This window comes from Rhineura floridana, chromosome 9, assembly GCF_030035675.1.
Source record: "Rhineura floridana isolate rRhiFlo1 chromosome 9, rRhiFlo1.hap2, whole genome shotgun sequence".
NCBI lineage: Eukaryota > Metazoa > Chordata > Lepidosauria > Squamata > Rhineuridae > Rhineura > Rhineura floridana.
Window position 1 is genome coordinate 24,812,731 of NC_084488.1, and position 13,066 is coordinate 24,825,796.

At 42.6% G+C, this 13,066-nt stretch overlaps 2 protein-coding genes across 3 annotated transcripts in view; one reads left to right on the forward strand and one right to left on the reverse strand.

Annotated features, from left to right (window-relative positions):
• The window catches only part of SMIM14 (small integral membrane protein 14), a 49,045-nt gene extending 41,870 nt beyond the window's left edge, over positions 1–7,175 (reverse strand). The window contains exon 1 of one of the 2 annotated variants that reach the window (XM_061582931.1): positions 6,879–7,175. The gene's annotated coding sequence lies outside the window, so the exon portion shown is untranslated. The remainder of the gene's footprint in view (positions 1–6,878) is intronic. The other variant, XM_061582929.1, reaches the window with a different exon arrangement.
• Positions 7,176–7,180: 5 nt separating this feature from the next.
• The window catches only part of UBE2K (ubiquitin conjugating enzyme E2 K), a 54,628-nt gene continuing 48,742 nt past the window's right edge, over positions 7,181–13,066 (forward strand). Inside the window, exon 1 of the mRNA XM_061582925.1 lies at positions 7,181–7,401. Within this exon, the coding sequence (XP_061438909.1) occupies positions 7,339–7,401 (63 nt within the window). The 5' untranslated portion in view covers positions 7,181–7,338. The remainder of the gene's footprint in view (positions 7,402–13,066) is intronic.

Here is a 13,066-nt window from a genome sequence, read left to right on the forward strand (position 1 = left end):
TCAATGGGGCTTAATCCCAGATAAGCGGAAGACTAATAATTGAAATCAGAGGGATTTACACCTTGGTATTGAACATGTTTACTCAGGAGTATTTTGTCCAGTTTGCAATGGTAACTGAAGTGCTTTTGAGTGATTTTAAAGTACTTGAGCATTTATGTAATTAAACCCCAAATGTCAGGGAGTATTTTTTCTATAAAAGGCTGTACAGTAGGGCCCCACTTTACAGCGCTTCGCTTTGCTAATACAGCAGTTGTGAATTGTAGAAAGGCCCCGCTTTACAGCACTTGTTCTGCTTTTATGGTGGTTTTTTGTCGCCGGGCGCCATTTTGGTCAATGTAAGTCAATGGGATCCGCTTTACAGCGGTTTTCACTTTACAGTGGGGGTCCAGAACGTAACCCGCTGTATGAGTGGGGCCCTACTGTACTACTTATCTTTTGACTTCAGCTTTGCGTATCTGAGAAGCTATAAGTACTTGGACATGTGGCATGTAAGCAGGTATCTTAGATTGACTGGCTTTTCAAAGGAGAAAAGAACTTTGAATCAAGATGCATCAATAAGATTATAATGCATTCCAGTTCTAAGAGTTTAATCTGACTAAATCATGCTCAGAAAAATACCCATTGAAATAAATGGACTCTAGTTATTACTTGCCAAGCCACCACCCGACTAACCCCAGGCAACTGCTCTTCCCTTGCCAACTCCTACCCCCTCAGGCACCCCCACCCCTCACCAACCTGCTTACCTCACCTGTTCCTCCTCTGCCACTCCAGACAAATAGTGCTGCTGTACAGCGCAGCTGGGTAACAGACTGACCTCCCACCCACTTGCCCAGGCTGCCGCTGCTGCTACCCCGCATTGCTGCCTCCCCTGGACAAATGTTGTCACCACTGCGCAGTGTGCCAGCCAGTCACTCTCCCAGCCAGGCAGCTGCAGCTGCCTTGCCTTCTTGTAATGGCGGGTGGTACAAGCAGTATGCAGGTGGGAGGCAGTATTCATGCCACAGTTCTCAGTGCCGCCTGTGTGTGACACTGCAAACCAGTGTGATGCTTCCATTTTTCTTTAGATAGAAATAACACAACTGCTCTGTTTCAGGAAGTATACAGAGTGCTACATAAACAGGGACACAGCCAGATTCTGATACATGTAAAATTGCAGTATACACAAGTTTGGGGAGGGATTTATAGTGGTACAGTTTGTGTGATCAGATTTCTGCTTATGCACAATGATGGTTTACCATTAAAAAAAATGGCTACATGGCTGCTCCATTGCCAGAATTATACACAACTGTTGCAAAAAGAATGAGAAAAAAATGGAAGTAGAGGGCATAGAAAGGAGAAGCCAGATCCACCCAGAAAGGGGGGGGATCAATGGAAAGCTTCCACTGCCAATTCTGATGTGGTTTGAACACCCCCCAACATTTGAATTATTTGCAAATATGGAAAACCCAAATTTACATATAAAAAACAGTAAAATTTGGTTTGACCGAGTGACATTGTGTAGACAATTCTACATAAATGAGGATACAGGCAGATTCTAATCCACACTGAGCTCTGGGGTGAACAAGCCCTGAATCAACATTCTTTTATCAAAGTAAAGATTGAATTTGACAAATACCATCCTGCAGAGGGCACTGTTATACCTGCTTTTCAGTCTGTAGGCAGAACAACAGGTAACATTTATAAAGAATGCAACACATATGTGAGGGAGGAGGCAGGAAAGTTGTGACAAGGGGAGGAGGTGCTATTGTGTGAAAGGTGATGTCACACTAATGTGTTTGCTTCTCCAACACAATCAATTGTTATCAGATCTCTATAATAGATAGCCAGAGAGCAGTTCATACTAACTTGGTTTGATTGTAAGAAGATTTAAAAAATGGAGAAAAATATTAATTATATTAGCCTATGAAATTTTATGCTTCCATTTAACTGATTAGTTACTATATTTTAACAGGATCTTTTTTTAACTGAGTAAGAGTTGGAGGGCCAGCTACATTGATTCCACCAACTCACAAGAGCAAAGAACTATTTACTGTAAACCGCCCAGAGAGCTTCGGCAATGGGGCGGTATATAAATACAATAAATAAATAAATAAATTTAACCTTCTCTCCTCCAGTATTAGCTGCAACAGAGGTTTTGGCAGAGCTTCCTTCCCATTTCTCTATGTCTTGGCTTGAACACAGGAATTAGCAGCTGAGGTACATTATAAGCAGAGGACTCTACTAAAGTGTCTTTTTGTGTTTGCACTGCAGGAAAGGGGTTAAAGAGCCCTCTGCCTGTCTCAGCTTCAGAGAAAGGGGCTGCATAATTGAGTGTGTGAGAGAGACAGAGGGGGGGAGTTCTCAGGAGCAGGGAGTGGGACTATCCTGGGGGATGGATTTGGCACCTAGTTGTCCATCTCTAACTTTTGTTTTATAATTTTTCCCAATTCCCCTCTATGATTATCATTATTAGGAAAGCAATTTAAAATATAAAGTTTTAAAAATGTTATTCAACTAAAAAAAGGTAGTAGCTATGTTGACCCATAAGAAAAATTCCAAAACCATACTAAGCCAATACGTTTATTAGGCCTATTCAAAATGTCACAAAATAGTCACAAAATATTGTGCAAGCTTTAGACTTCTCCAGAACTCTTCATCAGGCTAGATGGTAGATGAAGCAAGGGGAGTGAGTGAGGAAAAAAACTGGCTGTTGGTAAAGCTGTGATTCTGTATCTTGTAAGGGTCTGATGATGAAATGTGAAAGGAGGCAGCAGACATTCAAATAAAGATCTGTGCATGCTGTGTACATTTCAGGCTGTATCAAGGCCTTATTCAAGTGGGACCTGCCTCTTACCACATACCATCTATCTGACTTGGGCTGCAATCCTATACACACTATCTATGGAGTAAGCGCCATTGTGAGAGATTTTTTTCTGAATAAATATGCATAGGATTGCATTATTAATCATTGCCGGAATGACTTATCTCTCTGCTATACTGTCCCCATGTCCTGGTTATTTTCTGTTCCCCCATAGCCACACAATAAGGAACATTTACCAGAAAGCCATATAGGCTGAAATAATAAGTTAGTTTCTATTCTCAACTAGTAAAAAGTGAAAGTATTGTAATTCACTATTGAAGTGCATAATTAGTAACTGCACAAAAATTTATTTGGAACCAAACAGGTTGCGTAATTTCTTTTGCTAAAAAGACCCAGATGGCAACTCTGTCTACTTATCTATCCTGGCAACAGGACAGAATGTCATCCACACCATCAAGAGTGCATTCATCTGCTCATCTTCCAATGTGATATATGCCTTATTTTTTTTCAATTTTGCAAAGTTTGCTTAAATTATAAGCTATAGACATCTCCCTAAACAGTATAGATTGCTATTAAAATTAAAGACAAGGAGAGTAATATAACAAGGAGAGAAATGGTATCCAGAAATAAGCCTGGAGAGTTTCATTTATGCACCCTGTGATTCACTGCTTTCTTTTTTAAGGAAGACTGGCTTTAATTTTAGACAGTCTTAAGAGTCACCTACAACAGGATTGTGCTTGGGATGGCTGCAGGGAAGGTAACTCCTGTGCAGTGATGTGTGTTCGGTTCCATTAAAATAAATATGATTCAACATACATAATTTATGCATATTGGATTGGAGCCCCAGTATTTTGTGAACTAAATATGATTTGGCACTGTGCCTCACAACCTGAGTCTTCCTTCTGCTAAGAGAAGAATTTAGACAAGAAACCAACTAAATTAAAGACATAATATAGTACTTGGAAACCTTCACTATACTTGCATTCTTATCAATGGTTGTCTCAGGACAGATTTGCATCTCTCTTTTTTGGCTATGTCACCTAACACTTTTTCAGTTACCCCAAACTTCTGCATGCTTCAATATGGCTTTGATCATAGCCCATCCCATGTTTTTTTTCTTCCGGCAGGCCTTTGGAACTGAAGGTTTTAAGGGTAGTGACTGAAGAGGATGCTGTATGTTATTGTTTTACTTGTATGCTCCTAAACTGGGTTGCAGTATTTTAAGAGTAATTGGTTTTAACATCTTAATAGTTTAATCCTGTTTTAATGCTGATTTTATATGTTTTATATTTTTATAGGTCCTTAATGATATGTACTTATTTTTATCTGGAAGCCGCCTTGAGTTCCAGTTTGGAAAAAGGGCGGGGTATAAATAAAGATGATGATGATGATGATGATAGTCAACTTAATTTATATTTGCATCAAAACGTTGGGTTGGGCCATGATCTGAGCTATTCCTAAAACCATCATATATTCAGATATCTCATGAGCTTACTGAGGGCAAAACTTGATTGATGAAGTAATCATGTGTTTGCCCAGCACAGGTTTCTCTCATTCTTGCATACAATGGGGGTGGGGTCTATTTGTTATACAAAAGGGAGCATACAGAGGAATAAAACCAATTCCCATTATTTTCTCCCACATTGCCCTGTTATGGTCTCTTGATTTTAAGTAGTTTTTCTTCATTCCTGCTTCAATACAGTGAGTTAGGCAGGGAGAAATTTGCTGGGGGCCAGGTGGGGGATTGGACCAGATTTTGCTCCCCTGCCATACATGGATTTTATGTAAGATTAAAAGTTCCATCCTTGCTCTATATGCCAACAGAGCAAACACGTGCTTAGAATACATCTGGTTTGGTCCTGAATGATAAAGATTATTTTTAGGGAGGCTTGAGCCTAAGTATCTGTCAATTCAGACATTATTTTATTTAACAGAATTTATACACTGCTTAATCATCTATAACCTCTTTAATTGTTATAAACCGCCCAGAGAGCTTCGGCTATGGGGTGGTATATAAATGCAATAAATAATCTGTTGAAATTAGTTAAATCAGCCATGTTCACAGAGTACCTGTAATCCTATTACTGACCTTGTCCCATACTCTGACCTTCATCTTCTGCAGTGTAAAGGTTTAAAAAATGCCTGGCTAATTTTTAATTAATTTAAGAAATTTAGCACTGAACTCAATGAAGCCCGGGCATGCTCAGTAAGAACCAACTGTCAGTGTTCAAAAAGCCAGGCTCACAGTTGCTTGGCTTGGCTAATCAGGGGGCCACACCCACACCAGACCTTTGTTTCACTTGAGACAGTCATGACTTCCCCCAAAGAATCCTGGGAAGTGTACTTTGTGAAGGGTGCTGAGAGGAGACTCCTATTCCCCTGACAGAGCTCCAGTGGCCAGAGTGATTTAACAGTCAGCCACTCTGATTGAAGCTCTGTGAGGGGAACAAGGCATCTCCTAGCAACTTTCAGCACCCTTCACTAACTACACTTCCCAGGATTCTTTGAGAGAAGCCATGACTATCCGAAGGAAAATAAAGGTCTGGTGTGGATGTGGCCAGGGACAACTTTGGTTTACATTTGGGTGGGAGGCTACATGTGCCTGCTGTAGAATAAAAAGGTGCGGGAAACCCTGAAAAAGAATGATACTGTTCACAATGTTTTCCTTTTGGAAAGGAAAGGGGCTTCCCCTCTGCTCAGTTCCCACCCATCCAATCTCCTCCCCTCTCCCTCTTCTCCCCATCCCCACCCCTCCTCCAGGTCAGTTTCACCTATCCTAAGCATGATTGCACAGAAGTAAATCCCACTTAACTCAATAAGCATGCAAATGATAAAATCTGCCCTCTTCCCTTCCCCTCCCCTCCCCATCCCCATCCCCTTCTAATCCCCTCCTCCCCCTTCCATTGTTTCTGTTATTTGGGCTGATTGCAGATGTTGCCACCACTCACCATGTGCTCAGAGGCATATGTTATCAAATTCTTCCAAGCTACACAGGAAGTGGATTGGAATATGGAAGACCAACCCAAATTGTGTTTGCATTTTGAAAAATTTGATGGGCAGTACAATATCTCAAGAGAGGAGGTCAGGTCTCCTGCTCCCCTGGTGCATTCGGTATAGCTACCCAATTTCCCTGCTTTTCAAAGTTTGATAGAAATATTTGTTAGCTATAGGCACATTCTTAAACTGCAAGGTTTTTTGCCTATTAGTGAATCTATATGCTGGTACAATAAATAAACACCACTTTAGAGGGTCTCCAGAGTTTAATGATGTTTTTGAAGCAGTGGAGTTTTTTTATTGTTAATTATTGAGGTTGTTATGTTTTTAACTTTTTTGGTTGTAAGTTACCTAGAGACTATTTTATATTTGGTGACTAACAATTCAAATGATACTGTAATAATAATAAATAGTAGTAGTAGTACAGAAGCTTTCCAATATACCCTAGAACTCCACAGGAGGCCATAAAGCCTAAGCACACTGCTCTGGAGGATGCCTTAGCACCCTATAACAAAGCAGCCCCCAATATAATTTTTCAAATTCAGCCTTCTATAGAGCTGTGTATACTGAGTACACACAGTGCTCAATGCTGTTTAACTTTGGGGGGAAATGCTACAAAATGTCACACCACCTCTGCAAAGGTAGTTAAGACGGCCTTCTGAGGGACTTCTGTATTTGCATTCTGGAGCCATTTCAAAAGTGGTTCTGGGCTCTTATGAAAAAAATTCACGAGTTTGTTTGCCATTTCCATATATCTAAAACGTCCATATGTGATATCTAGCTTTTGAAACACACTTTAAAGTAAAGGAATGAGCGTCCGTTTATATCAATCTGTGATAATCAGAGGCCAGAAAAGTTGCCCATAAACGTTTAAAATAAAATGGAGGGTGAAATCTGAATGATCCACGTGTAGGCTGAAGTGTGTCAGGGCTGCGTTTGTGAAGGAGCAGGTGTGTGATACCTCATACAATGGCATGATTTCATCACAACTCTGCCCTGCTCCATCGCTCTTCCCCGTCATGTTTGTCGAGCAGCACCAGCACTCAAATGAATTAACTCCAAATACTCGTTCATATATACATACATATAACAGAGAGAGTCGGAGAAGGCGATTATGCCTCATAGTCATTGACAGCAAAGGAGTGGAACTCGCCGCCAGCCCATCCTAACAGGCGAAGTGAGGTGAGGGAGGGGCTCCTCTGCCCCCCGAGGGACGAAATCATCCGCACTGTCACTTGAGAGGAGAAACGGTTGCGGGCCTCTCCATTTTCTTCCTCCTTGGCGCCTGTTCTCATTCTGTTCCCTCTAACGCTGCCGGTTTTCGAGGAGGGAAAAAGGAACTTTCGCTCCATTTTTCCCTCTCTGACGGAGAGGAAGGGGCAGGCGCCGGGCTGCCGCAACGCGCATGCTCGACGCAGGCGCCATTTTGGAAGGGCCGGAGACTCAGCAGCGGTGGCGGTGGCGACGGGTGGAGGAGCTGGGCCCGGCTCAGAGGCGGCAGCAGCGGCCTGGGGTTGGGCGGGTCGGTGGACCGCGCTGCGGAGATGGCCAACATCGCAGTGCAGAGGATCAAGAGGGAGTTCAAGGAGGTGCTGAAGAGCGAGGAGGTCAGGCATCCCTCCTTCTTGCCCTCCTCGGTCGTAGGGTGGGGGTTTGGGAGGCTGCATCCCTTTCAGTTTTCCTTCTTTCTCCCCTCTCTCCCACGGTCATATTTTCCTTTCCTTTTACCAAAGCCCAGGTTATGGTCTGGGGGAAGGGGCGCTAATGCCTCATTTTCTCGGGGAACGTTTTTATTTGCAGGATGGAAGGGGGGTATCCCATCTGAGGCGAATGGGAGGAGGTCTCATTTCTATGAGAGAGAAGCTGTGGAAGGGGGATCAAGCTAGGCCAGCTAGAGAAAAAGACAGTTACATATCACTTCCATTTTATCTGCTCTGGTCTCCGTGTAGGCCCAACCAAGAGAGAATGTTATTGGCCAAAAATCACGTGAATTTAAAGTGTTTTAACTATCGTAATGTGAATTTCCCCTCTTCAGTGGATGCATTTTACTCAGAAGTTGTGCCTTTTCTGCTTTAAATGACAACATGCTTTTTCTAGTATAATGTGGGAGAAAGAACTATACCACTTCCCTGTCCTAGATGCTGGCCCAACCATACAACCTGAAGCTAGCTGATACAATCCCACAGGTATCTCACCACCATTGCCTTGTACCCAGGTCTTGTTTTCTAGTGAAACTTACTAGAGTAAAGGAAAGCTTTGACTAGTTTAGTTAAAAGCATTGTTATGTGTACTAGTGCTGGTATCTACTAGCAGCAGAGAGTGGGCTCTAATGGTGAAATTCCCCAGGATTGGTGAAACCAGCAACTTCTTTTTTACTGGAAAGCAGAGAAGGAAGATAGTGGAGGAAATTTGGGTCTGACATTGGCAAGGCTTCCCCTTATGTAGGTTGTAGGCATAAATTTTAAAGTGTGTATGTGAGGGGAACCATTCTCAAATTTGTAAACTCTTAGGGGGGAAGGTGGATTGAAGACTAAAAACCTGCTTCAGGTACAATGCATCTGTTCACAGGTGATGGAAAGTTGAAATGCAATTATAACCTGCCTGGCCATCAGCTGACTGAAAGCATCTTATACAAGCATGTTGAAATGGGCATTTTAGCCTTTTACACGTGCATAGTGGGGAAGAACATCTAAAGCACTTTAAGTGGCTTGTGTGAAATGTCATATTGTATTAATAAGAATAAGAATTCATTGGTGGTGTAAACTGGGATTTTTTTATTTGCATAGCTGAGTGTAAAATAGTATTGGTGGGATCAGTAACCTAATGGCAATACTTTCACTTAAGAGTGGCAGAGATAAAAGGCAGAGGATGCATAGTAACATATTTGTTGTTTAAAATCAGCCTCTTGGGAAAGAGTTCAGACTATAATTGCAGACTTTAAGGACATAAAGTGATCCTTCACTGTCTTACAGTGCCATCCTAATCCCCCAATATGCTACATTCTAACTTCTTCCACACCACATATCTCTCCATTCTTAGCTGAACTGGTCTTAAGTAGTTGTAAATTATTTTTACCCCAGTATCTTCTTATACTGGCTGAGGGAAAGCCCTGCTGGTATAAATTAAGCTGGTGGGAATTATGCTGGTGTAGAGGACAAAAAGAGGGCATGTCATGGGTGGGGAATGGGTGTGTTGGGGATGGGAAGAGGGATAAACAAAATTACATTGCATCCTAATTCCCTTTACAGTAGGGCCCCACTCATGGCAGGTTCCATTCCAGGCCCTTGACAAAAAGCAAAAACCACCGGAAAGTGGACCCCTACTCACCTGTAGCGCAGGAGCTCCCAGCCCTACAGCTGACAGTGATCAGTTGAAGCGCGGGAGCTCCCGCATGATCAGCTGGAGTGTGGGAAGCTCCAGCCGCTGCGCTCCAGCTGACAGCGATCAGCTGAAGCATGCAAGCTCCTCTCTCTACAGCTGATTGCACACTCCAGCTGATCAGCTGGAGTGCGGGGAGCTCCCGTGCTCCAGCTGATCCCTGTCAGCTGGAGCGCGGTGGCTGGAGCTCCCCGCACTACACCTGATCGCCCTGCTGGTGCTGCCACATTAGCAGAACGCCAAAAAGCAGGGTGCCAACAAGCGGAGCCCTACTGTATTTATTTGTTTGTTTGTTTATTTATTTATTTATTGAATTTATATCCTGCCCTTCCTCCCAGAAGGAACGCAGGGCAGCAAATTATAACACTGAAAGCACTTTTAAAACATGTTAAAACAAAACATCTTTAAAGCAGCTTTTTAAAAAAACCTTTAAAACATTAAAAAGCAATTCCAGCACCCACGAAGTCTAGGATAACTTCTCTACTTAAAAGGCTTGTTGAAAGAGGAAGGTCTTCAATAGGTGCCCAAAAGATAACAGAGATGGTGCCTATTTAATATTTAAGGGGAGGAAATTCCAAAGTGTTTGTGCCACAGTGCTAAAGGTCTGCTTCCTATGTTGTGCAGAACGGACCTCCTGATCAGATGGTATCTGCAGGAGGCCCTCACCTGCAGAGCGCAGTGATCGACTGGATATGTAAGGGATAAGACTATCTTTCAAGTACTACTACTCTTGTACCATGAAGATGTTAGTTAAGAGCAACTCCCACTGATTTTTCAGTATGATTGAGGCCATTTCACAGATTATGTGATGCAAACCTGGACTTACTGTGTATTTAAAAAGAAGCTGATAACTTAATCCCAGCATTATGATGAATGTATCTGTATGATACACACATTGACTTGTACATTTACTGTGTTTACAGTTTAGGGTGTATACTTAAAATATTTAAGTTGCACATCTTTTTAGGTATAAATCTAAGATGCTTTAAGTAGATACATGCTTAACTCTCATACTGAAATTGGTCATACACACACGTGTTCTTAATTCTGACTACATCATGTCCACGGTCGTTTCTGCATGCTTCTTGTGCTGACAAAATAAACGCTCACACCGCAGCTCACAGATGTCTGTATTTTTCCTTCAAATTGTCGTCTTTAGGTAGGAAAGTGGTTCTCAATTTCAAATAGTGAGCATTGGGAGCAAGTTTAATACTTAGCCCTTTGTTGGTGTTATATATGAAGCAACAGTGTATATTACGTGTCAGTGAAGTGTCTTATCCAAAAGCTCCTTGACTTCTATGACAAATATTAATACAGTAGGGCCCCACTCATACGGCAGGTTAGGTTCCAGACCCCCGCCAGAAAGCGAAAACCGCCAGAAAGCAGATCAGATATAGTGCGGGGGTCTGGAACCTAACCTGCTGATCGCACCAGAGGAGGAGAAGATCAGATCTTCCCCTCCTCGGGTGCGATCAGCTGGAGTGCGGGAGTCTGACTGCCCCTGAGGAGAAGAAGATCAGCTGTAGCATGCTACAGCTGATCTTCCCCTCCTCTGGCGCAATCAGCTCAAGTGGGGGAGTCTGATCGCGCCAGAAGAGAAGATCAGCTGTAGCACACTACAGCTGATCTTCCCCTTCTCTGATGCGATCAGCTCAAGTGGGGGAGTCTGATCGCGCCAGAAGAGAAGATCAGCTGTAGCACACTACAGCTGATCTTCCCCTCCTCTGGCGCAATCAGCTCAAGTGGGGGAGTCTGATCGCGCCAGAAGAGAAGATCAGCTGTAGCACACTACAGCTGATCTTCCCCTTCTCTGATGCGATCAGCTGGAGTGCGGGGAGCTCCAGCCCCCCCTCCAGCTGATCTCACTGCTGGCGCTGTATTAACAGAACGCCGAGAAGTGGGGCCCTACTGTAGACTTAAACCTTTCAGTGTTGGTATGATTGATAACATTGGATGAAAATAAGTGGAATGTTTGGATTTATATTTGTGTCCTATCCTTTCTCCAAGGAGTTCAGGGTGACATACATGGCTTTATTCTTCAGAACAGCCCTGTGAAGTTGGTTAAGGTGAATAATAATTACTAGCCCAAGGCTGTCCCATTTGCTTCATGAGTGCATGGGAATATCTAATGTTAATCATACTTTGAGTAGACCCATTGAAACTAATGGCTTTAAATAACTTAATTTAATTGATTTCAGTGGGTCTACTTCAGATACGATTTAGATGGATATTGTCCAGAATTTTTCTTGGTCCAACCTCCTCTTCATTATGCCACATTTTCTTCCAGAGGCCGTGTGATAGGTTTAGAATGCTTAGAATGGCAAAATGTATTTATTTATTTTATTTATACCCTGCCTTTCTTTTCATGAAATGCAAGGTGGCTTACATATGGGTTCCCAGTCAGTCTCCCATCCCAGCACTAACCAGACCTGACCCTGCTTAGCTTCAGGAGGAAGTTGGCCTTACGTGCCTTCAGACCACATGAAATACAAGTTGTAGGGGCAGGATTGCAGTTTGATATACAAATGATCAAGGAATACCTGATTAGTTCAGACAAGTTCAGATCTCCAGGGCCTGATGAGCTACATCTTAGAATAGAGAGGGAACTGGCTGAAGAACTCTCAGAAACACTGTCTATTATCTTTACGAAATCATGGAGGATGGGTGAAGTGTCATATGACTGGAGGAAGGGCTACTGTTGTTCCTGTCTTCAAAAAGGGAGGAACCTGAGAACTACAGGCTAGACAGTCTGACATCAATCCCTGAGAAAATCCTGGAGCAGATTATAAAATGGTCAATCTGAAAACAATGCATTGATTACCAAAAGGTAACATGGATTTGCCAAAAACAAATCCTGCCAGACTCATCTCATTTTTTGGTCAGGTAACCTCCCTGGTAGACTGTGGGAATGCTGTGGGCATAATATATCCTGATTTTTACAAAGCTTTTGTCAAAGTGCTCCATGCTATTCTGATTAGGTAGCTAGTTAAATGTGGACTGGATGGAACAACTATCAGGTGAATCCATAGCTGGCTACAGAGTCGTACTCAAAGAGTGCTCATCAATGTTTCCTTCTCAAACTGGGGGAGGTAACAACCAGTGTACCACAGGGATCAGTCCTGGGCCTGGTGCTCTTCAATATTTTTGTTAATGACTTGGATGAGGAGATGCAGGAAATGCTTATCATATTGCAGATGATACAGAATTGAGGGAATAGCTAGTACCCTGCAAGACAGAAACAAAATTCAAAGTGATCTTGATAGTTTGCAGCATGGGACTGAAAAGAACAGAAAGAAATTTAACAGGGATAAGTGCAAAGTTCTACACCTAGGAGAAACAAACCAAATGCACAGTTACAAGATGGGGGATATTTGGCTCAGCAATAATAAGTGCGAGAAGAATCTTGGAATTGTAGATCTCAAGCTGAATATGAGCCAATAGTACAATGTGGCTGCAAAATATGTAAATGCTGTTTTAGGCTGCATTAACAGAAATATAGTTTTCAAATTGCGTGAAGTACTAGTTCTCCTCTATTCGGCACTAGTTAAGACTCATCTTGAGTAATGTCTCCAGTTCTGAACACTGCACTTTAAGAAGGATGCAAACAAACTGGAACAGATTCAGAGGAGGGCAATGAGGATCATCAGGGGACTGCAAAAAAAAGTTCTGTGGGGAGAGACTAAAAGAACTGGCCATGTTTAGCCTTGAGAAGAGAAGACTGAGGGGAGATATGATAGCACTGTTCAAGTACTTGAAAGATTGCCAGACAGAGGAGGGCCAGGATCTCTTGTTGATCATCCCAGAATTCAGGACACGGAATAATGGGCTCAAATTAGAGGAAACCAGATTTATGTTGAATATCAGGAAAAACATCCTAACTGTTAGAGCGGTATG